General features: G+C 37.0%; 1 protein-coding gene across 1 annotated transcript in view; it reads right to left on the bottom strand.

Annotated features, from left to right (window-relative positions):
• Window positions 1-22,207, bottom strand: part of C4H8orf34 (chromosome 4 C8orf34 homolog) — a 376,094-nt gene that overhangs the window by 103,572 nt on the left and 250,315 nt on the right. The window contains 1 exon segment of the mRNA XM_027577874.1: window positions 21,895-22,030. Within this exon segment, the coding sequence (XP_027433675.1) occupies window positions 21,895-22,030 (136 nt within the window).

Raw genomic sequence — 22,207 nt, 5'->3', positions numbered from 1 at the left:
TTAGAGCATCTATATATTCTTTTGAAAAGCTAATATTTATGAGAAGAAACCTAAATAGAATTCGAACTTTAAATAAACCCACTAAGAAGTGGAAAGAAGGCTTCTGACCCCTGATACGAAGCACAGTAATAACTAGAATCAAGACACCTACAAAATTCATAGTTCATCATGTTTTCATTCCACAGTAGCAACTAAATATTTTTATCTTAAAACGTAGCTAGAAAAAAGATATTTAAATAACTGACGTCTCAGTTGGAAGTTATTACTACATTGATTCTAAATTTCTTGTATCTACATCACAAAGCTCATAATCTATAAAAACAGGATAATTAATTCATCTCAATAACATGGACAAAAATTTATGTTTGCTTTATTTGTACTTCATAGCCTGAAAATTAAGTTTTTAATTTCTTATAAATAACATGCCTGACTCCATTCCATTAGCCTTTTATTCTAAAAATGGATTAGGCAGTACAATAAATTATTTGAAAAATGTGTCTAATTCCAAATTAGGACCAACAATTTGACTGCTTTAAAGTTAGGAGGCAGCACCATATAGTAACCAAGAATTGAGGGCTTTCAAGTCTGATTGAGCAGGGTTCAAATTCCACCTGTGCCACTTACTAGCCTTCTGACCTCAAGCAATTTACTTCGTCCCTTTGAACTTTCTCATCTGCAGAATAAGGCTAAAAAGCATCCACTTGGAAGACTTGTCTGTGGGGATCAGAGATGTCCCCAAACATCTCTGTGTACCCACCTCCAGTGGGGTTTGGTACACAGCTGGTGCTTCGTATCAACCATAGCTTCAAAATGCTGTGGAGCATTGCTTTTGAAGCAATTTCCAAATCCATGCCACAATGAGCGTATTTGTTTAAATATTACAAATAAGGCCATTGGTCAGTTTGGCTGAATTCATCCACTGGGAATTTGAATGGACTGATTATCTGTTTTAGCACTTTACAGACATAGGATGGTTGAGTCTGAGTTGTTTGGTAAATGTCAGTTCTGATTCTGAATTGCTACATCTTTACCTTGCCCTCCCCAACTTTTTTCCTGATCACTGCACTTTGAAAATTTAACAGGCTACTTGAATTTAATCTGAACTCTTTATGCCTCTGAAGTCTTTGTGTTAACTGTAATGAAAGTGATAGTGAAGAGGAGCACTGGTTGTGAAAAATAAAGGATAGAGTGGAAAGTTTGGGATAATAATAGGTTTATACATTAAATATACATAGCATTCATCCATGGACTCTTTCACCACTTCCATTATCATAGATCATTTTCTTCCAGAAAAGCGTGTATTATGTTGCTTATGTAGTACCTTAGTTTCAAAGGGTTATAATAATAAAACCACTGGTGCAAATCTCTGAATTTTTGAGATTTACCAAAATAGGATATTTGAAATTTATATAATCATTTACATAAATAATCATATTCTCATTTTAGTTACTGCATACTAATAGAATATATAGTCATATAATATAGTAAATAATATATAACAAAACAGTAATTATTCTAAATTCTTACCACTTATTCAAGTCTAAAAGATAAGAGAAAGATGTAATGACAATTGATTGATGACTTTGGAGAAAGGAGAATGGCTAGCTATCTAAATGGCTGTCTCTGATTCAGAGCAATATACTCCTCTATAAAATTTAAGAATATTTCTCACAACTTGAATTCTTTTGCAATCCCAATATCTACCCAAACCGGCCCCTAGATCCTTCTACTTTATGCCTGTTAAAAACTGTCCTTCTATGATATGGAGCCATTTTATAGAGAAGGTATCTATGTCCTTTCCAATTTTCTTTTTCTTCTTAAGTGGTAATCTTGTGTTTTATTTTTGCCATGAAGCAGACATATCCCGGGCCAACACTCACACACACCGTCTCAGAAGAAAACCCTGTTGCACTCTATTTTTATGAGCTCATTGAACATTTGAAAATAAACAAAGGTTTGGTTGGTCCCAGGGGACTTCATTCGGATGGTGAAAGAAAAGGGAAGTAGAAACAAATAAAATAAGGCAGATGAAAGAAATAGAGAAATAAGCCAACTTACTCTCCTTTGGATGTTACACATAATGGTTACTGTTTTTATGGGGATATTATTTGGTTTGTTTTAAAAGTCAATTTAAAGTCATTAGCCAGGGTTGCCTGGGTGGTTCACTTGTTTGAGCGTCTGCCTTCGGTTCAGGTCCTGGTCCCAGAATCCTGGGATTGAGTCCCGCATCCCCGCATCGGGCGCCCTGCTCAGCGGGGAGCCTGCTTCTCCCTCTCCCTCTGCTGCTCCCCTTGCTTGTGCTTTCTCTAGCTCTCGCTCCTGCTGTCAAATAAATAAATAAAATCTTTAAAAAAATAAAATTAAACATATTAAAAATCATAATAAAATAAAGACGTTAGCCAACCTTTAAAATAGTCCTGAAGGTAGGCAGAGTGCCGCTCCATGTCTGCCCCTGCATTCTGTGAGTTAACACTGCCTGTGGGTAGAGTCAGCGCTCCCGGGCTTGTACAAGCGGCTCTGCCCACTTCTAACGTTTGTAATTATTTTCATAATTTGAATGTGAAGTTTCCCCAAAGCCCAGTATGAAAAGATAATATACATAACATCTTTTTTATTGTTGTCAAACTACCACCTATTTTTTTCTTCTAATCGTTGGAAAGATTATGTATAGATTCTGATTTTGCACTACAATGAATATTTAAACGCTTTTGGGAGATACATTTTCCTTCTGAAACTGAGACCTCTTTCCAGACTGATCAGATTTGTCATTTTGATCTCTACCCATGTTTTAGACTTGTATATGTCACAGTTTTTTTGTTTCTTCATTTCTCTTTTTGTTCAGTATCAAGAGGGGCAAAGCAAAACAGTGTAATCGCCCCTTTGTATCAACCTTTCCCCAAGCACTTTGAGAAATGGATAGTTTGTAGAGAAATAGATCAATACTCCCTGCTACAATGGGGTCTCTGTTCCCCTTCATAGGAATCAATTTTAAGCTCCTTACCATCTAATGGAAGCTGACTACTGGTTCCATTTCTAAAATTTCAACAGTGAGGAGGACCGGTATTCACAGATCAACCTTAAGCCATAATTTTGTCTAAGTCTTATAAATATCCTCTAGAGCAAAAACCAACCTGCCCAAACAATATTCCAAATGACATATGCAAAATCGTTTGACAACAGTCAACTAAGTGAGCCTGTAGTCCAGGGATCTGAGAGTCCAGAACTGTCAGTGTTCTCACTAGGGTCAAATTCAATTGTAAGACACTTGATTTCTTTCTGTTCAGTGTGATTGTACTAAAAAAAAAAAAATTCTTTGGGTCCAAAATCAGTGCTAAATCTCCATAGCCACCTTGACATTCAGTCTACCCTGCTGGCACTTGGTTACAGTGAGTCTTGTAAGCTGTGGAATCTCTAGGAGTATCTTTCCACACAGAGTGGCACAAAATATTTTTTCTCCTGAAAACTCAATGGAAATATAATGGTTTGCTTCTCAATTTGTAAAAAAATAAACAAGATTTGAAAAAAGAATTTCATGAATTGATTATAAAACTCCTTCACCCAGAAAATACTGTGAATATGTCTACGCTCTGAAACTTGCTTTTTTAATTTCCAAATTAATACTTCAGTGCAAATTTATTTATTTATTTTTAAAGATTTTATTTATTTATTTGAGAGAGAGAGCACAAGGGGGGGGTAGGGTCAGAGGGAAAAGCAGACTCCCCACTGAGTAGGGAGCCCAATGCAGGACCCGATCCTGGGACTCCAGAATCATGACCTGAGCCGAAGGCAGTCACCTAACCAACCGAGCCACCCAAGCATCCAGTGCAAATTGATTTAATTCAACACTGCTTATTTCTGACTTAAACTGCCTCTAGTACAGTGATTCTATGTACTGAATGCACTAGTCTAACTAGTTGAATCTCAAACCTCAGTAAACTGTTTAAAGAGAAAGAATTCTCTGGAAGCCTAGAATCAATTTAAATTAACTTAAAATGTTAACACAATAAGAAATAAATCATACTGTTAAGTTTAAACTCCTTAGACAATTCTTAATTATGAAATTTTTAAATTGCAAATTCAATAAAATCAAAATTATAAAATAATAAACATTTAAATTGTCAGCAATAATTTAACACAATTATAGATGTAGGTTTGGCTGAAACTAAGCTATTAATGTATATGTGATGCTGACACCATGCCTCTGCTATTATGCATGTCCCTCCACTTTTCTCCGCTTGAACTATTGAGAAATTTAGTTCCTTGAGTAAACTAAAACATATTTTGGCCTTTACTTAGCTCTAACATGTCATGGAAATACTAGCTTCAGCTGTTCTTCTTCCAAATACTTGCAACTAAGGGGCACCGGTAAATCTTAAACACCTATGAGAACTGACATCCTGTGATGGTTCTTAGGGATCAGATGGTCATCCATATGATCCAGAAAATGCTCATAGTTTCTGATTCATCTTTAAAATGAAAATACAGAATTAATTTTTAGTTTTTAAAGAAAATATGGGGATCCAAAAATAAAATGTAGTTTGAAAAACCCTAGATTCGTCTAGGAAACTTCAGTGGCTGTCAGATTTCCCCTTTTAACTATCACCCATGATTTTAGAGGTGGCACCAGCTGTGACTCTAGACGCAGCAATTCCACTTTTGGAAAGTATTGGTGCCAATTATCCATTTAGCTCTTGAAAACATTATTGAGCACATGGTATGTGTGTTATGTTGCTCTATATTTGGAAAATAAATGAGACAGCATGACAGACTCAGTCTAATTTTTACATGAAGCTCACTTTCTAGAAAGAAGAGAAAAGCCCAGTAACTAAATGGCTATTATTATCAGTAACAATTGATTTGTCACAATTTTTTAAAGTGCTATAAGAAGTCCTAGTGCTAAGTCACCTAATATAACTGGGTGACTTAACCTTGCAGGAAATTATGACTACAAGACAGAAGAGAGACCTGCTGACCAGGGAGGAGAGCCACATGCCCTCGATGCAGAAGTTCCACAGTCATGAATGGCACCAGTGCAGTCAAACCCTCTACTGGGGAAGCATGATTGCTTAGTGAACAGAGGTAGGCAGGTTATCAAGCTCATGTTACTCGTCTTCAACAATGAAAAGCATCTTTCTCAATTCTTTGGGGAAGCAGAAACTCATCCCCAAGTTGGGTAAAGGGGACCTGAAGTGACAGTGCCCCCCTGAGATGATAATTCACCTTAAAGTCAAGCTCCATCACTCAAGTTAGTGGTTTACATCTCTTCACCCTACCGATACACTAAGGCACCCATCTGGTTGGCCTGGAAGAACTGGCTCAGCAAGTGATAGATGTGTGACTTCAAGCTCAGTTCAGAGTCCTATTCATAGCTGAGAAAGATGAATAGAACATTGCCTTAGTCCATTCAGGCTGCTATAACAAAATACCACTAACTGATGGCTTATAAACAGCAGAAATTTACTTCTCATGGTTCTGGAGGTTCTGCCTACCAGGTCATCTTGCCCAATCTCTTACTCCACACAGATGCTCCACCAGAGAGTTATTTAGCATCTGCTTGCACTTCAAGCAATCAAGCAGTCACACTTGCTGGAAGTCAGATCTTCCCATTTTTCTACTACTCCAGTTGTCCCAACTGTCGTTAAGTTGAAGTAAAAGCATCTGTGTCCTTTAGTTTAGTGCCAGTACTGCATTTTTGGAGTGACAAAAATAAGTATATTTTTTCTTCCACAAGACTGCCTTTCAAATATGCATAGCTCTATTTATTCTTTTCCAATATAAACTCCCTAAATCCACCTATTTTCTTGAACCATTGAGCTGAGGAAAATTTTATATTTCTCCTGTGCTGGACAACTTGGTATTTAGACCCAAAGGCGATCTTTTTTTTTTTTTAAGATTTTATTTATTTGACAGAGAGAGACAGCAAGAGAGGGAACACAAGCAGGAGGAGTGGGAGAGGGAGAAGCAGGCTCCCCACAGAGCAGGGAGCCCGATGCAGAGCTCGATCCTAGGACCCTGTGATCATGACCTGAGCCTTAATGACTGAGCCACCCAGGCGTCCCTGCCAAAGGAGATCTTTAATGGAGGTTCAAAATTAAAAAAAAAAAAATCATGCATTTTTTAAGATTAGTTAGTTGACAGAGAGAGAGAGAGCACAAGCAGGGGGAATGGCAAGCAGAGGGAGAGGAAGAAGCAGGCTCCTCGTAGAGGAGGGAGCCTGATGCAGGGCTCTCTATCCCAGGATCCTGGGATCATGAAGGAGCTAGAGGCAGACACTTAAACGACAGAGCCACCCAGGTGCCCCTAAAATCATGCATTTTTGAGACTAACTATAGTAGCTTTTTATTGACATGTGGAAAAAAATGTTTTTTATATAAATTTATACTTGAAAATAAAGGTATAAAAGGGCCTTCCTTGATTATCTATTAAATATCTAGATTATTTTCTAGAACTTGTGAACTCTCAATTATTTCTAAATTACTAGATAACTCTGACCTAAAATTTCTGCTTTACATCGTGAAATATTTTACAAGGGCAATTCATTTTCTCTTCTGTTGTTTACTTGATTGAGTTAAAGCTGTTGGAAAGTGATTTGATTTCATATCTTTATGAAGTCTCTTTCAAAGTGTGCTCACTGACCGGAACCAGATAGAGAATTCAGGTTCCTTCATCCAAAGGAGAAACATTTACCCTAGACACTGTTCTTGTCAGTCACCTAGTGACTAGAAAATTGGCTCATTGATAAACGCCTATTCCCATATTGGGAGAATTGACTAAAATATTGGTGTAAAATGTTTTTCATTAATAATAAAAATGAGTTACAGTGGATCCAGAACAATGAACACTATTAGGCCAGTTTTTGAATCACTGTCATTGAAGTTTTTATTATAATCAGCTCATGAGACTGCATCCTGGATGAAATTTCATTTTTTCTTTAGTTAGTGCCACAGTTCCTTGCACAAGGTAGGCATTCAAAAAATATTGATTACATTTAACCAAGTTGCTGTAACAATAACAGCTGTGCCTGGACTTAGCTCAGCAGGAAAATCTGGTACAGAAGAGAAAAAAAAGTCTATAACCACTGAGATAATAACTGAACTGTTGACATTAATCTTCTGTTTAACAAGTATTTCCTAAAACTGAAATTAAGGATTTGGAAATCAGGGAAGAGGATATCTAATTTGGGCAGCTTTGGTTCTTGTCTGATTTGATTCATTCTAAAAAGAGAAAGTAAAAAAAAAAAATCTCTCTATGAAGTTCTTTTTTTAACTTTTAAGGCATAAAATCATTTGGTAAACATGAAGGAATATACATATTTTGATGAACAAAAGGAATTATAAACTTTTCAATTTGTTATTATATATATACTACTTAGCTAAGCCAATAAACAAATAGGGGGTATCCTTTTGTTTGATTTATTTGCAAGGAAAATTAATTATATTTTGCCTCTCAAAGGGTTTTTTATATCTTGTGATGGCTCATCACTATGAGTTTTGTGAGATCTCTTCTTTCACAGTTAGAATTATCCTTTCTACATGCAAAAATAAATCTTTAAACAAATGAACAATAAATCAATATAAATTATAGTGATATAGTAACCTGTATCATAAATAATACATGTATTTTCTCTTTTCTTCATTAAAATTTTATTAAAATTTAGTTTAAAAATAAAAGGTTTAAAGTTCACAGCTAAATTGAAGGAAACATACAGCTATTTCTCATAAATCCCTGTCCCCGCAAGTGTGCAGCCTCCCCCAGGATCAGCATTCCCCACAAAAGTGGTACATTTGTTAAAACTGATGAACCAGCATGGACACATCATACTCACCCAAAGTCTATAGTTTACATTGGGGTTCACTCTTGGCATTGTCCATGAGTTTGAACAAATGTATAATGACATGTAGCCATCATTATGTTATCATACAAAAGCTTTGCATTGAGTTCACATCCTCTGTGGTTTGCCTATTCATCTCTTCCAGTCCACACCACCCCTGGCAACCACTGATCTTTTTATTGTCTCCATAGTTTTGCCTTCTCCAGAAAGTCACATAATTGGAATCATATAGTGTTTAGTCTTTCAGATTGGCTCTCTTCACTTTGTAATTGTTCCTTTAAGTTTTGTCCATGCCTTTTGATGGCTTGATAGCTCATTTCTTTTTAACACTAAATCACATTCCATTGTCTGGATGTACCACAGTTTATTTATCCATTCACCTACTAAAGAACATCTTGGTTGCTTCCAAATTTTGGCAATTATGAAAAAAGCTCTTATAAACATCCATGAGCAAGTTTATATGTGAACATAATTTTTCAACTCATTTGAGTAAATATCAAGGAGCACAATTACTGGATCAAATGATAAAACTGTTTAGTTTTGTAAGAAAGCACCAAACTATCTTTCAAAGTGGCTGTATAATTTTGCGTTCTCAACAGCAAAGAATGAGAGCTCCTATTGCTCCACATCCTTGTCAGTATTTGGTGCTCAGTGTTCCAGATTTTGGCCCTTTTTAATTTATTGTTGTTTCTATTTACATTTCCTTAGTAACGTCTGTTCTGGAACATTTTTCATATGCTTATTTGCCATCTGTATATCTTCTTTGGTGAGAGGTCTCTTAAGGTCTTTGGTTCATTTTTTAATTCAGTTGTTTGTGTTCTTATTGTTGAGATTTAATAGTTCTTTGTGTATTTTGGGTAATAGTTCTTTATCAGATATGTCTTGGCAAACATTTGCTCTCAGTCTGTGGCTTGTTTTCTCTGTCTCTTGACATTGTCTTCCACAGAGCAGAAGTTTTTAATTTTAATGAAGTCCTGCTTATCAATTATTTCTTTCATGGATCATATTTTGGTGTTGTACCTAAAAAGGCATCATTTTACCCAAGGTCTTTCAGGTTTTCTTCTTTGTTACCTTCTAGGAGTTTTACAGTTTTGCACCTTACATTTAAGTCTGTGATCCATTTTGAGTTCATTTTTGTGAAGGGTGTAAGATTTGTGTCTAAATTTGTTTTTCTGTATGTGGATGTCCAGTTGTCCCAGTACCATTTGTGTAAAAGATTGGTTTTGCTCCATTTTATTACTTTTACTCCTTTGTCAAAGATCAGTTAACTATAGTCTTGTGGGTCTATTCCCTATTTTCAGGTTCTTCATTCTGTTCCACTGGTCTGTTTGTTCTCTTACCAATACCACACCATTGTAATTCATTTAGATTTATGGTAGGTCTTAAAGTAGATTACTATCAGCCCTCCAACTTTATTTTTCTTTTTCAATATTGTGTTGGCCAATCTGTGTCTTTTGCCTCTCCATATAAACTTTAGAATCAGTTTGTAGATATCCACAAAATAAACTCTTGTGGATGGGATTTTGACTGGGACTACAATTGAATCTATAGATTAAGTTGGGAAGAACTGACATCTTGATAATATTGAGTCTTCCCATTCATGAACATGGAAAACCTCTCCATTTATTTAGTTCTTTGATTTCATTCATCCGAGTTTTGCAGTTTTCCTCATACAGATCTTGTACATATTTTGTTAGATTTATACCTAAGTATTTCATTTTGGGGGGTGAACATTAAAATGGTACTGTATACTTAATTTCAAATTTCACTTGTTGACATTTGTATACTAACCAGTATCCTGCAACCTTGCTATAACTGCTTATTAGTTTCAGGAGACTTTGTCAATTGTTTAACATATTTTACATAGATGATCATGTCATCTGTGAACAAAGACAGTTTTATTTCTTCCTTCCCAATCTGTACACATTTTATTTCCTTTTCTTATTGCATTAGCTAGAACTTGAAGTACAGTGTTAAAAAGGATTGATGACAGAGAACATCTTTGCCTTGTACCTGATCTTAATGGGAAGGCTTTGAGTTTCTCACCATTAAGTAGCATGATTTTAGGCCTTGTACCTGATCTTCATGGAAAGGCTTTGAGTTTCTAAACATTAAGTAGCATGATTTTAGCTTTAAGCTTTTGTAGATATTCTTTCTCAAGTTGAGGAAGTTCCCCTCCTTCCTACTTTATTGAGAGTTTTTATGAGGAATGGGTGTTGGATTTTGTCAAATGCTTTTCTGCATCCATTGATTTGATCATATGATACCCTGGGTTCATGCCCACCAAACACATTTATTAGCTCTGTGTAGAAGTTATTTAAATTCTCTGGATCAAGTTTCATCATTTGTACAGTTGATATAAAAATTATGAAGACTGGTTTTAAACGAATTAATATCATTCAAAATGCTTTCTACAATTTAAAGCTCTCTATAAATAGAACATTTTATTGATTTTATTTTATTATGATGGTCATGCTATTATTTTGTCTGTGCTGAATCTCCTTCTTTTGGTAAATGCTTCTCCCTAACTTCTCATGATTCTGTTGAAATTATCAAATAAGGGATTTCTCTTCCCTAATACACAGGTGAGCCCATGACTGGAAGTTAGAGATCTCATCACCCCCACGCACTGCCTAATCTCTGGTAGGCACATTACTTGGGAAGAGGTTAGCAGTGTCTTTTTAAAGATTATCATATAAACCCTGGGAGAGAAAGGACATAAGCTCTAAGGATATTTTAAACATAGATCATCCAGGCACCAGGACCATCTACATGGAGTAGCCCAACAGAAAGTAAAATCTGGGGGAAAGATAGAGTTGTTGATAGAGAGAAAGAAAGATGAATCTAGAGATAGAGATGGAGATACACATGGAAAGAGACACAGAGAGGAATAGAGAAAAAGAGATTCCAGTTGATATTCCTCTAATCTTCTGTTCATCCAAGTATTTATTGACTATCTCATGTAGGTCAAGAATTATTTAAGGTACTGAGATGTATCAATGATCCAAGACAGATTCGGTCCCTGCTTTCATAGAGTTAATATTCTAATGAGAGTGAAAGAATGATAAATGCTTTAAAAAGGAAATGCAAGTTAAGCAGATTATGGTAGATCTTGAACCAATAATGCTGGGAGAGGTGAAGAGTTATGAGACATGAGGTGATTTTTGATCAGTGTAGTTGATTAATCCCACTGCCAGGGACAGTCAGTCACAAAGCCTGCTCTGGAAAGACATGGCAAACTCTTTCATTTCTTTCATACTGCTAAAAGAGAATATAATCTTTCACTCTATTAACTGTCAGTTCTGTTGCTGATTTTGACCACATATGTCCAGTAGGAATCTCAAATTTAACATGTGCAAAAACTCCTAATGCCTCATCATCCTCAACAAGCTCCTCCCATCTATCTCTATCTCAACTATATTCCAGTTACTCTGGAAAATATTTGGAATCATCTGTGAGTCTTCCCTTTATCTCATATGTATCACTTAAATTTAACGGCAAATCCTGTCAGCTCTAGCTTCAAAAAATTTCTAAGTCTGACAATATCTCACCATCTCTACAGCTACCACCCTAAGACTAGGAAATTTAGACATATGTCTTGTTGTTTTCTCAAGATTTTTATACTAGAAGCTGGGTGAATACATCATCTCAGTTATTCATGCCTGCAGATTTTGATGAAATGACATAAGCCATATTTCAAGATACTGAGTCCATGTTCCTTTTTTTTTTTTTTAATACAAGAAAGGTGTCATACTCTGGGTACTCTGGGTAGGATTTGGGCAATGCACACCCTAGGAATACAACAGGCAGCCTATAGGACATGGACAAGTTCTTATTTTCATCTTCTCTTCCTTATTTTCTTCCACTTCTAGGAAGGGTTGGCTATGATTCATACCGGGGCAGTTTCCAGACCAAAAATACTTTGTTTGGATGGAACTAGAGGGTATTATACTAAGTGAAATAAGTCAATCGGAGAAAGACAATTATCATATGATCTCACCATCATGTGGAATTTAAGAAACAAAACAGAGGATCATAGGGGAAGAGAGGGAAAAATAAAACAAGACGAAACCAGAAAGGGAGACAAACCATAAGAGACTCTTAATCATAGGAAACAAACTGAGGGTTGCTGGAAGGGAGGCGGCTGGGGGGATGGGGTAACTGGGTGATGGACATTAAGGAGGGCATGTGATGTAATGAGCGCTAAGTATTATAGAAGACTGATGAATCACTGCCCTCTACCTCTGAAACAAATAATACATTATATGTTAATTAATTGAATTTAAATTTAAAAAATAAAGAATGACTTTTTTGTTTCAGATGGAAATCATAAACTGAACCTGTGTGCCTCTTTGTCTATTACCTGTGTTATTCTTCTCACCAGGGAAAAACAAGCAAACAAGCAACCTAAAACAGGAATTTACTATTCTTGTCCCTTGGCTACTCAGGTTTTAAGATGGATTCCTCAATTCTAGGGTCAGGAGGGTATCCCAGGCCTTTTCTTTTCCTTTATTTGTCTTAATTTATTTGATTTTCTTGGTTAAATCCAGGACCAAGATGCCCTGAAATATCCAACTCCTATCTCAAACAGATGGAATCATGTATCTGTAAAGCTGTAAAAAGAAAAACAAAGCTCTTTAATTGTCTTTCTCAAAAATACCCAGTAAAGTTTGCAGAAACTCATTAAATACTTCAAGGTGGTGGGGGGCGGGGTGCCTGTGTGGCTCAGTCAGTTAAGCGTCTGCCTTCGGCTCAGGTCATGGTCCCAGGGTCCTGGGATGGAGCCCCACGTCTCAGTGGGGATCCTGCTCTCCCTCTCCTCCCTGCTCCTGCTGTCTCTCGCTATCTCTGTCTCTCTCTCTCAAATAAATAAAATCTTAAAAAAAAAAAAAGAGGATTTCAAGGGGGAAGAAATAGAAATCTTGGAGAGGAATCCTTCTCAGGAAACTCTAAAATGCCCCTAAGAGTAAAAGACCACTCCCTCTTTACAGGGACTAATCCCTGTATTACAAATTAATTATAATGCTATCCTATTAAAAACAATTACAGAGATCTGAATGTCTCAAGCATTATCTGTTTGGAAAGGTGCCCTCACAACAAGCATTTAAAATATAAAAGTTAATAACCATGAAATCTGATAAGTGAATTTAAACAGTGTTTTTGAATATAGTATGTTGATTTTGGGGGCCACAGGGTGAATACCTGTAATATCTGTAAATAAAAATGATGTTAATTAATTTTTCCACAAGTTTTTAATGATTAAATTCAAAATATAATAACCAATTACAATCTTTTGTAATACAGGTCTATTAATGAAAATTTTGGGGGAACAGGATAACGTTTTTCAAAATTGGGGTCCCCTGTCATTAAAATTGATAGCAAATTTTCATCTGCTAATGCTGATTCTGTAATGAGATCTTATAACATCTGTAATGTCTTTTCACATAGATAGGTACTACCAAATACTAATATTAATTCATAAGCATATAAAACACAAGCATAAAAAACAGCTTGACATGATGTAATTCAAACTACATTAGCTGCCATCAAAATGACTTTACACAATTTAAGGTTTCATATAAGCACTGTTTTACCTTGTAATTTTAGGTTGGATTCGTTAGAAAACATTATCAAGTCTGAAGCAAAAGCTAATTTCCAAAGTATTCAGTGTCCAATAATAGCAGTTGAGGGTGATTCTTCTCATTCAGAAAACGTTTCATATCAGCCCTTAGCTCAAAAAATTGCAAGAAAACCTGACCACTAACAGGGCATCAAACAATTGTGCAGTAGGGTAAGTCAAAATATTCAGCTTTTTTGACAAAAATTCATGGAACTGATGATGGTTCAGCCCACAACAGCAAATGAAAATTCATCAATGACGCTACCAGTTCAAGAACATATGAGAGATTCAAATATTTCCCACAAAGTACCTATAGCTGTTTCCAAGCAGACTATTCGTAGAGTCTAATTCTTCAGCCACTTTAAATGTGGTGTTGACTCCATGAATAAAGAACTGAACACCAAGAGTGGCATCTGTAAACTCATCAAGTGCTGGGGAAACCAGGTGAAATCATTTGAATTCTTATACAATTGACTCTTGGTGTTGCTCCCAACGTCCTCAACATTTTGAGGAATTATTCTTGCCAAAAGGCTAACAGTCTTACAATTATTGTTTCTAGACACGCTTCTTCAGAGACAATGCTAAGGGATTGTAAGTCACTAGAATCCTTTCCATCTTCTCTCATCAGTTCTTGATACTGTTTTTAAATTGTACACACGTCAGGCATCAGGATGTCTAGAGTGGAAAGAAGTAGGTCCACAAGCATGTTTTGCTTTTGTGCCCTTATGTTGGGTGCTATTTCTAGAGAAGGAACTTCTTTATAGAGTGTGCCCAACATGGATTTCTCTAAGTTGCTCTCACAGTTGGCTGGCTGCCCTCAGCACTAAGTCACAGCCTTTGAAGTTGTATAGAAACCAGCAGTCGCAGCAGGTGGGGATGGATTTAGTAGCTAACACAGGGGGAGCTCTGCGGTTCCCCAGGCTGGGCCTGAAGCACCCGAGCAGCAGTGCTTGAGGGGTCCCAGGAAGCTGGGAGACACTGGCTAGGAGACACTGGGCACAGGACCCTTTGACATGGTCCTGTCTGAGTTAAATTTTTCAAACCAAAAATTCTATCCTCCTCTTAGCAGTTTTAAGCTCCAAAAGAATGATTTAACTTTAGGTTAACAAGAAAAAGGTCACAGGCAAAGAATGAGAAAGTGGTCTGGGTCTAAAGCTTAGGGGGTCTAACCTGTCAAAGCCCAAATGCCAGAAGATGGGAATAGAATGAATACCTTTCTCCTTTGTTATCAGATAAATGCTGAGTTTTAAATCTTATTGCTATTGTTGTGGAGTGTTTTTCCTCCCTCCATCCAGTCAAAATCAAGGAATTTGTATTAAATGCCTTGTAATTTACAATAAGAAAAAATTATTTTGTAATGAAATTAGGTGATTTATTGGTTGCTTTCATTTTAAGAAAGCAATTATGAGTTTTACTTTGTAGTAACTGGTCTAGTTACAGCTGCATGTAATACTGGGAATTCAGAGAATGTCATTTGATTCCATGTGGGTTTAGATTTCTGCATTAAATTCAATGTAGAGCTAAAGCTATTTGTAGGTATGGTATAAACTATGAGATTTCAATTTTCATGAAAAAGTTTTGACTTCAAACAAGTGATAGCATCCCATTTTGTCCTTCCCCATTTTTCTTTATGTCACTGCTGCTCACCTTTCCTTCCAATGGGAACTTGCTGAATTTAAGCCTTCTAAAAATAGTTGGGGAACAAAGAAAAAATGCCTAGGAACGTGATACACCAGAATATAACGTATGATTAATTATGCAGATTTCCTCAGGTCAGCTAGCAAATCCTAACATAGACAGTTTGAAATTAGCTCACACTTAACAGGATTTCTCACGCACCTTTACTGCCGCCTGTCATCACGAAGGACGATCTCCTTCTTCTTTATCCAGTCAACGCACAACCAAACTCAGTATTTTAATGTCATGATGTTTAGGAAAAATGATGAACAAGTGTTGGTACAATGACACGAAGCAAATCAGTTAAAACTCAGCAGGCTATTTGGAAACACATTTCCCCTAGCATTCTCATGCTGGAGTTTCTGAGCCGGTGTCACTGTATGTTCTCTATAATCCAATTTCTTTTAAAATGGCTTTCAGTTCTTTTTGTGTGTGCACTATTGATGTTAGGCATGAATGAATACAAACACTTGCACCATCAAAAACAAATAGCATTTTACCACCCGGAATGCCCTGGCAGGAGTCCAAGAAAACAAGATTTAACTCCTCAGAATGGCAGTGGGTAGACAGAATTAATGGGTGGTCTTTTAAACTTCACTGAAATAGTAATTTGGTGTCTTCGTATCCACATTTGCCTGCTTGCTATTGGTATCTTAACTGTTGTCTTACAACAGAAATTTAGGACATTTAATAAAAAAATGTAATTTGAAACTCAAAATTTTACAAACCACTATTCTTTAAAACCACAGAAGTGTTGCTGATAATTATTGATAACTTGCATTACTGACGTACTGACACTTCACTTTTTAGTTGATACTACTTAGTGTGATTCCTAGGCAAGAAACGAAACTTGTTTTGCCCATATATTCAAGGATTTATAGCTATAATGGTGGAATTTTCTAAAAGTCAAACCAAGATACTCAATGAATATATTAAAAATCTACTTTGTAATGAGTAAAATCACCAGTTACAAGGACACCATTACACCCTACACAGAAAATTCTTATTTACTTAAAATTGCTGTTTTATAATGGCTACTTTATGATCTAAGGGGGCAAGTGAAATGTTCTGGGTTAGAATCTTGATATATCTTGGTTGGTCAGATCTCTACGAGGCAACATTTTCCTACTTTTCCCGGTGATGTCATCTCTTTGTTTAAATCACACAAATTGCAGCAGTGCCCACATCAGACCAAGGCCATCAAGAGCTATAGGCATAACACTATCCTGGAATAATTTCCCAGCTTGAAAACACAAGCCTTCTTTCATCTGTTTCTTTCCCAACCATGTGTGAAGTATTTATGGAAAAAAAAAATTCTGTAATCTTTTTATTTCTTGTAACTAGGCTAATCAATGAACTTTGTGACATTCTTGATGTTTTAGTCACCTTGTCTCACGTAAAACTTTACAGAGCAATTTAGTGTGAACTGAATTCCTCTTTTCCTGATATCTTGGAAAGTGGAAATCTCTCCAATGGTCACATGTATCTTATATCCCTCAAACGTTCCAGTAGAATGTATCAGTCTCATTACAGACTATGTCTTCCCATCAGGTTCTCAATGAGAAGGATTCTGTGGCCTTTGGCTGAATGCGCTCAACTTGATTAGAACAATAATGTTCTGGACATATCAAATGCAAACTCCCTTCCAGATACTGTGACCCTGTGAGTAGCTCATAAGTGGTGCAGTATCTGAAAAAAAGATTGAGAAAAATGGCAATCTATAGAGAAGGTTCTACCTCTTAACACTAACTTGTTCATTGATGGGTTCTTTGCAGAAACTCTATTATCACTTATGTTTCACTGATGCTCCACTGAGCTTACAGCTATAGTTTTTTTTTTTAATTTTTTATTGTTATGTTAATCACCATATATTACATCATTAGTTTTTGATGTGGCGTTCCGTGATTCATTGTTTGTGCATAACACCCAGTGCTCCACGCAGAATGTGCCCTCTTTAATACCCATCACCAGGCTAACCCATCCCCCTACCCTCCTCCCCTCTAGAACCCTCAGTTTTATAGTTTTATTTCAAGATCACAACAAAACCATTAATCTCACTTGCGTATTTTACCTCTCCAGTTCTATGGAAAAAAGTGATTTCTTGACCTTAAAACTTGAAGAAACAACAAACAAATAAACATCAAAAATATTGTCATCTTATACTGTCTTATTAAATACAGAAATCCTGGAAGACGGACATCTTTTTTTTCCCTAGTTAGAAGCCTAAGGCAGGAGAAAATTCCAGAATGTCAGAAAAATTAGGCTCTTTTTTCCTTCAATACCTGAGCACTTTAGTGCAGCCCTTTCAAAAAGATGGGGGGGGGACTCTGAAGCATTTTAAACTGTTTAAGTATTTACATGGTAATTATCCCAGTGAGTGAGAGAAAAAGAGGAAACCCCCTGTTCCTTGACAGCCTTGCACTGTGAACAATTTGCTAGCTGCCTTTGCATACATTATTCTGTCCAGACCTCTCAATCACCTCCTTTGAGGTGATCTCCAGGATTGCAAGAACTCCATGTCACAGATGAGGGACCAGATTTTCTGAATATATGCATAGTTTTTCCCACGATGATACACTAGGTAATTCAGGGTATGTAAAGATCCCTTTGTCAGACTTCGAAGGAGGCTGTCTTTCTATTTTACCTTTACTGTAAAGTCTTGAAAAGTGTTGGTAATTATGTGCTACAACTGAACATTAATTATCCAAAACTTCCTTATCCATTAGCACCACACTGTCTCCAGTCCAGTGAGATTTGGAATTAAATCCCCATCCCAAAGTGTCCAAAAAATCTAATGTCCAGTCTTCCTCTATAAAGTCTACATTATCTCTTACTATCTTCCAGGCAGGGTACCAGTGCCCACTCAAGAAGAGCAATGAGAATGGATGCAGTTCTCTAGATGAAGCAACCGTTTTCTCCATGTTGGTCTAGTCTGCAGCACTGGAATTCTGACTCACTCTCTCTGAGTTCTGAGGGATCAAGTCATCACTCTAAAACTACCATCTGCCTGCCATAATCTCCTGTGGAGAGCCTGGTACCCTGAGACAGTATCTTCTGCCTTTTCTGGGCACCAAAATCTTCTCCCAGGGGCCTGGCTAGGTACCTCAGCCTGCATTCCTCCAGTCCTGATGCATTGCTTATCATCAAAGTTCCTACATTTCTACAAATCAGAGGTTACAAAGGCCTATAGACTTTAGACAGGTAGTGTAAGTGAGTGAGGCTAGACAGACAAGCTAATGCAAACTGGTGCACAGCTCTGGGGTCTGAAGGTCTGGGGAGGAAGCTGCTATTGTGTGATCATCTGAGAATGTGGGCCCGGTGCTATAGCCTGTATGGATTTTTAAGACAAGACAGAAATCTCAATATTTTATGTAAAATTGGTAACTAATCCAGTAGGTTTTTTTTTAAAGATTTTATTTATTTATTTATTTGAGAGAGAGAGAGAGAGAGAGACAGAGCACAAGCAGGGGGAGGGGCAGAGGGAGAAGCAGGCTCCCCGCTGAGCAGGGAGCCAGATGCCCAGGACCCCAAGATTATGACCTGACGCTTAACAGACTGAGCCACCCAGGCGCCCCTCAGTGGTATTTTTAAATGTTATGGAGACGCAAGACAACTGCCCACAGGTCCTCCAGTTTATGACTTCCGCCTCAGATAATTACTCAGCCCTGGCTTAAAAAGTACAATTCTCATTCTCACAGTCTTCTTCTTCTTCTTTTAATGCTCAGAGTCTTAAAAGTCTTACTTGCAACTAGGAGAGGTGAGCCGACAATATAAATTGATGTCTGAACATTAATTTTGGAAAAATTTGATTACCACATCAATGCAATACAAAAGTAGTCCACTCTAAATAGTATTGGGAGATAATTCTCCATGAGTTTCTCATGTTACTACATCTTGTGAGCAAAGACACTGACAGCCTTTGTTTCAGACAATCTGTTCAGGGATGTTTATATTGCTAACAGCCTTGGAAGAGACATACAGAGTCTCCCTCTAGAGCAATGCTAACTTCCCATTATAAAACATTCAGTTTTCCTAAACTCAGGGTTCATCGCTAGTAGTATAACCTACTATCCTATTTGTGTCATCCTGTGAAATGTGTGGATCGGGAACCAGTGGAAGTGGTAACACTCTGGCAAATGTTACTGTTGTGAGTGCTAAGTCCTTGGGCTCTGCCCGGGTTCATAAAACAGTGGCAGACTAACACATTCAGCTGCAAACAGGGTAAAATCTCAGGTTCTTCAGAGTTCTTGACAACTGATACTAGTTTTTCTTCCACTCTGAATTCTGAGTATGGTAGGTCTCTAAAATCCACAGCCTAAGGGCTCCTGGGTGACTCAGTCAGTTAAATGTCCAACTCTTGGTTTCAGCTCAGGTCATGATCTCAGGGTTGTGGGATCAAAACCCACGTCCGGCTCTGTGCTCAGTGTGAAGTCTGCTTCAGATCTCTCTCTCTCTCTCCCTCTCACTCACTCTCTTTCTCCTTCAAATGAATAAATAAAATCTTAAATAAATAAATAAATAATAAAAGTCACAGCCTAGTGTCTTCTTCCGTACTATTTACCACATTTCCCTGAATCAATATATCCCTATCTTGCTTTTGGAAGTACAGCATTGCCTATTCTCCATTAAAACAGTCATGAGCTCCCATCATTTCAAAAACCCAAATCTCTTCCTATCCCATTGTCTCTAATTCCTTGAGGCTTCCATCTTTACCTTCAGACAACAGCTTGGTGCTAGCAATAAAATAAAATGACGAAGCAAGGCAGTCAAGCTATACTACCTGGATTTGAAACTCTGTTTTGCCTCCTACTTGCTGTGTTACTTTGGACAAGTTATTTAATCATCTCAAGACTCAGCTTCCTTATCATATGAAATGAGGATAACAATAGTAATTAACTCCCAGTGTTATTTGAGAATTAAATAAATTTATATATTTAATGTGCTTAGAATAGTATGTGATATGTAGTGAGAAAGCAATAAATGTAATCAATTATTCAACTGAATATCTCTTCAATAAATTAGTTAAAGTCTCGACCTTAAATGCAGGTTATTTGCGACTTGCAGTCTAACTCTATTATTGACAAGCTGAATGGTGGATAATTCAGGGTTAGGTAGTGCTTGGTCCTTTCTCAATTCAAATCCTCAGCAGTTTAGAAACGTATCATTTTCATAGGTTCTCTCTTCTGAAAAAACAATCTTCTACAAATGATATGACGGACCAAATACTAATCTCCCTCAAGTCAAACGGTAAATGAACAAATATACTGTTAAAAAGAAACCACAGGGCCATAATGGAGCCATTTAAGTTAAGGCCCCAAGTCAGTAAACCAAGACTTAATACTTAACCTAACTGCAGTTTCAACTCTCCAGGACTGTGTAACCTTTAACCAGTCAACATGGGAATTTCCTGGTCAGCCCTAGGAAGTTTACTGATAGACCCCTTCCGTTCCACCTAGGAGGGCAGCCTAGCCTAAAACAATGGATTCTTTGCTAACAATTCTCCCCACATCCCCCCCCCCCATACCTTTGAAAACCTTTCCTTTCCTGTTGCTCAGTGGAATTCTTTTCTGTTTGCTACATGGGATGTTGCCCGATTCAGGAATTATGTGATAAAGCCAATTAGATCTTCAAAGTTTACTCAGTTGGACTTTTGTTATTTAGCCGTACTACAAAGGTTTTTCAAAATTGCCAAACAACTTTCGCACAGATAACTCTGTACACTCAAGATGCCTAAATACCATTACATAAACAGTAGAAGTTTTCTTTGCAGCCTTAATCAAAGTCAAGTCACCCAAAAATTACTTGTCTGAAGCAATGTTTCCACTGTGCTGTGGCATTTCTAATGGTCTCAAATAACGTCCCTGCTTTTCTAAGACGTATCCTTTCTATTTTCCTAAGCCCCTGACAATTAAAATAAAAATTTCAAAAGAGTAAAGGAAAGAGGAAAAGCTACAAGAATCTGATTTGATTTTCCTACACTCCCTCCCTATTTCCAAGCAGCTAATCCCCTCTCAAACAATACAATAGAACAGCTAGACATAAAGAATAGGAGATAAAACTGGCCGGCCAGTGCACTGTTCTTGCTAATCTGCACCATTTACATAAGGGTTAGAAGGCTTGTTTTATCATTTAAACAGGCTTAAAAGCCTCTTTGCAAATGAGATTTAGTTCCTACAAAACAATGAATTCTAGCTATTTGGTGAGTTTCTGCTAGACAAGCACTGGGAGCTGACTTGGCAGTAACTTAAGCTACTTCTTTGGCCACATACAGTACATGCAAAGATTGCTTCCAGCTGCCAAAACTGAAAAGTGTCAAGCTGATTAAATTCTTTCCCGGAGGTGAACAAGATGAGGAGCAGGTTAAGAGGCCAATAATATCAGATCTTAAACTATACCTGGGCAGACTCGTCTTTACGCAGGTGCTTTAAAAGTGGCTTTGAACCTTTAGAGCCCTTAGATTCTTCCTTTGAAAGGGAACCAGTAGGGCAGACAGCAAATGAAATTCAGAGACAGAAAGACTTAAAATTTCTCAAACTGTGTAGTGAGGACAAGCTAAACTCTTTGATTCATTGTTGGTCTGAGTGGCATTGGACACAAGGATAAACTGCAGGACTAACTCCCTCGTCAATGTTAGCACAAAGGATCTTTTGAAGGAAAGGTTTTTTTTTTTTTTTAACACAGAGGAGTTACACCCTTTGCATCAAAATCTTAGATTTAAAAAAATTAAGATTATGTTTACATATACTATACCTATTATTTGTTTTACCTGGCACACCTTGAACAGATGTTCAGTGTGACCTTGGCCTGAGGTTCAGCAGGGTGAGTAGCACGACCTTGGTTAAATTTGCTCCCAGAAGGCACAAGGGTAGTTACTCCCTCCATTCTTAAATCATCAAGATCCTCTGTAACAACATAAACAATTGCAGAGAAAAAATTAGCCCTAATAGAATTAATAAGAAAAGTCCATGTTTTCAGGTATCTGCCAGTAGTTGAGTAAAACATTATTATTTCTGCTTTGCAAAAATATTACCTCATGTATCAGTTATTTTTCAAATCATTTCTAGATGTAGTTGGAGACA

The sequence above is a fragment of the Zalophus californianus genome, chromosome 4 (genome assembly GCF_009762305.2).
Source record: "Zalophus californianus isolate mZalCal1 chromosome 4, mZalCal1.pri.v2, whole genome shotgun sequence".
Taxonomy (NCBI): domain Eukaryota; kingdom Metazoa; phylum Chordata; class Mammalia; order Carnivora; family Otariidae; genus Zalophus; species Zalophus californianus.
The sequence above is the reverse complement of the archived record's forward strand: the minus strand, read 5'-3'. Positions and strand labels throughout refer to the sequence as shown.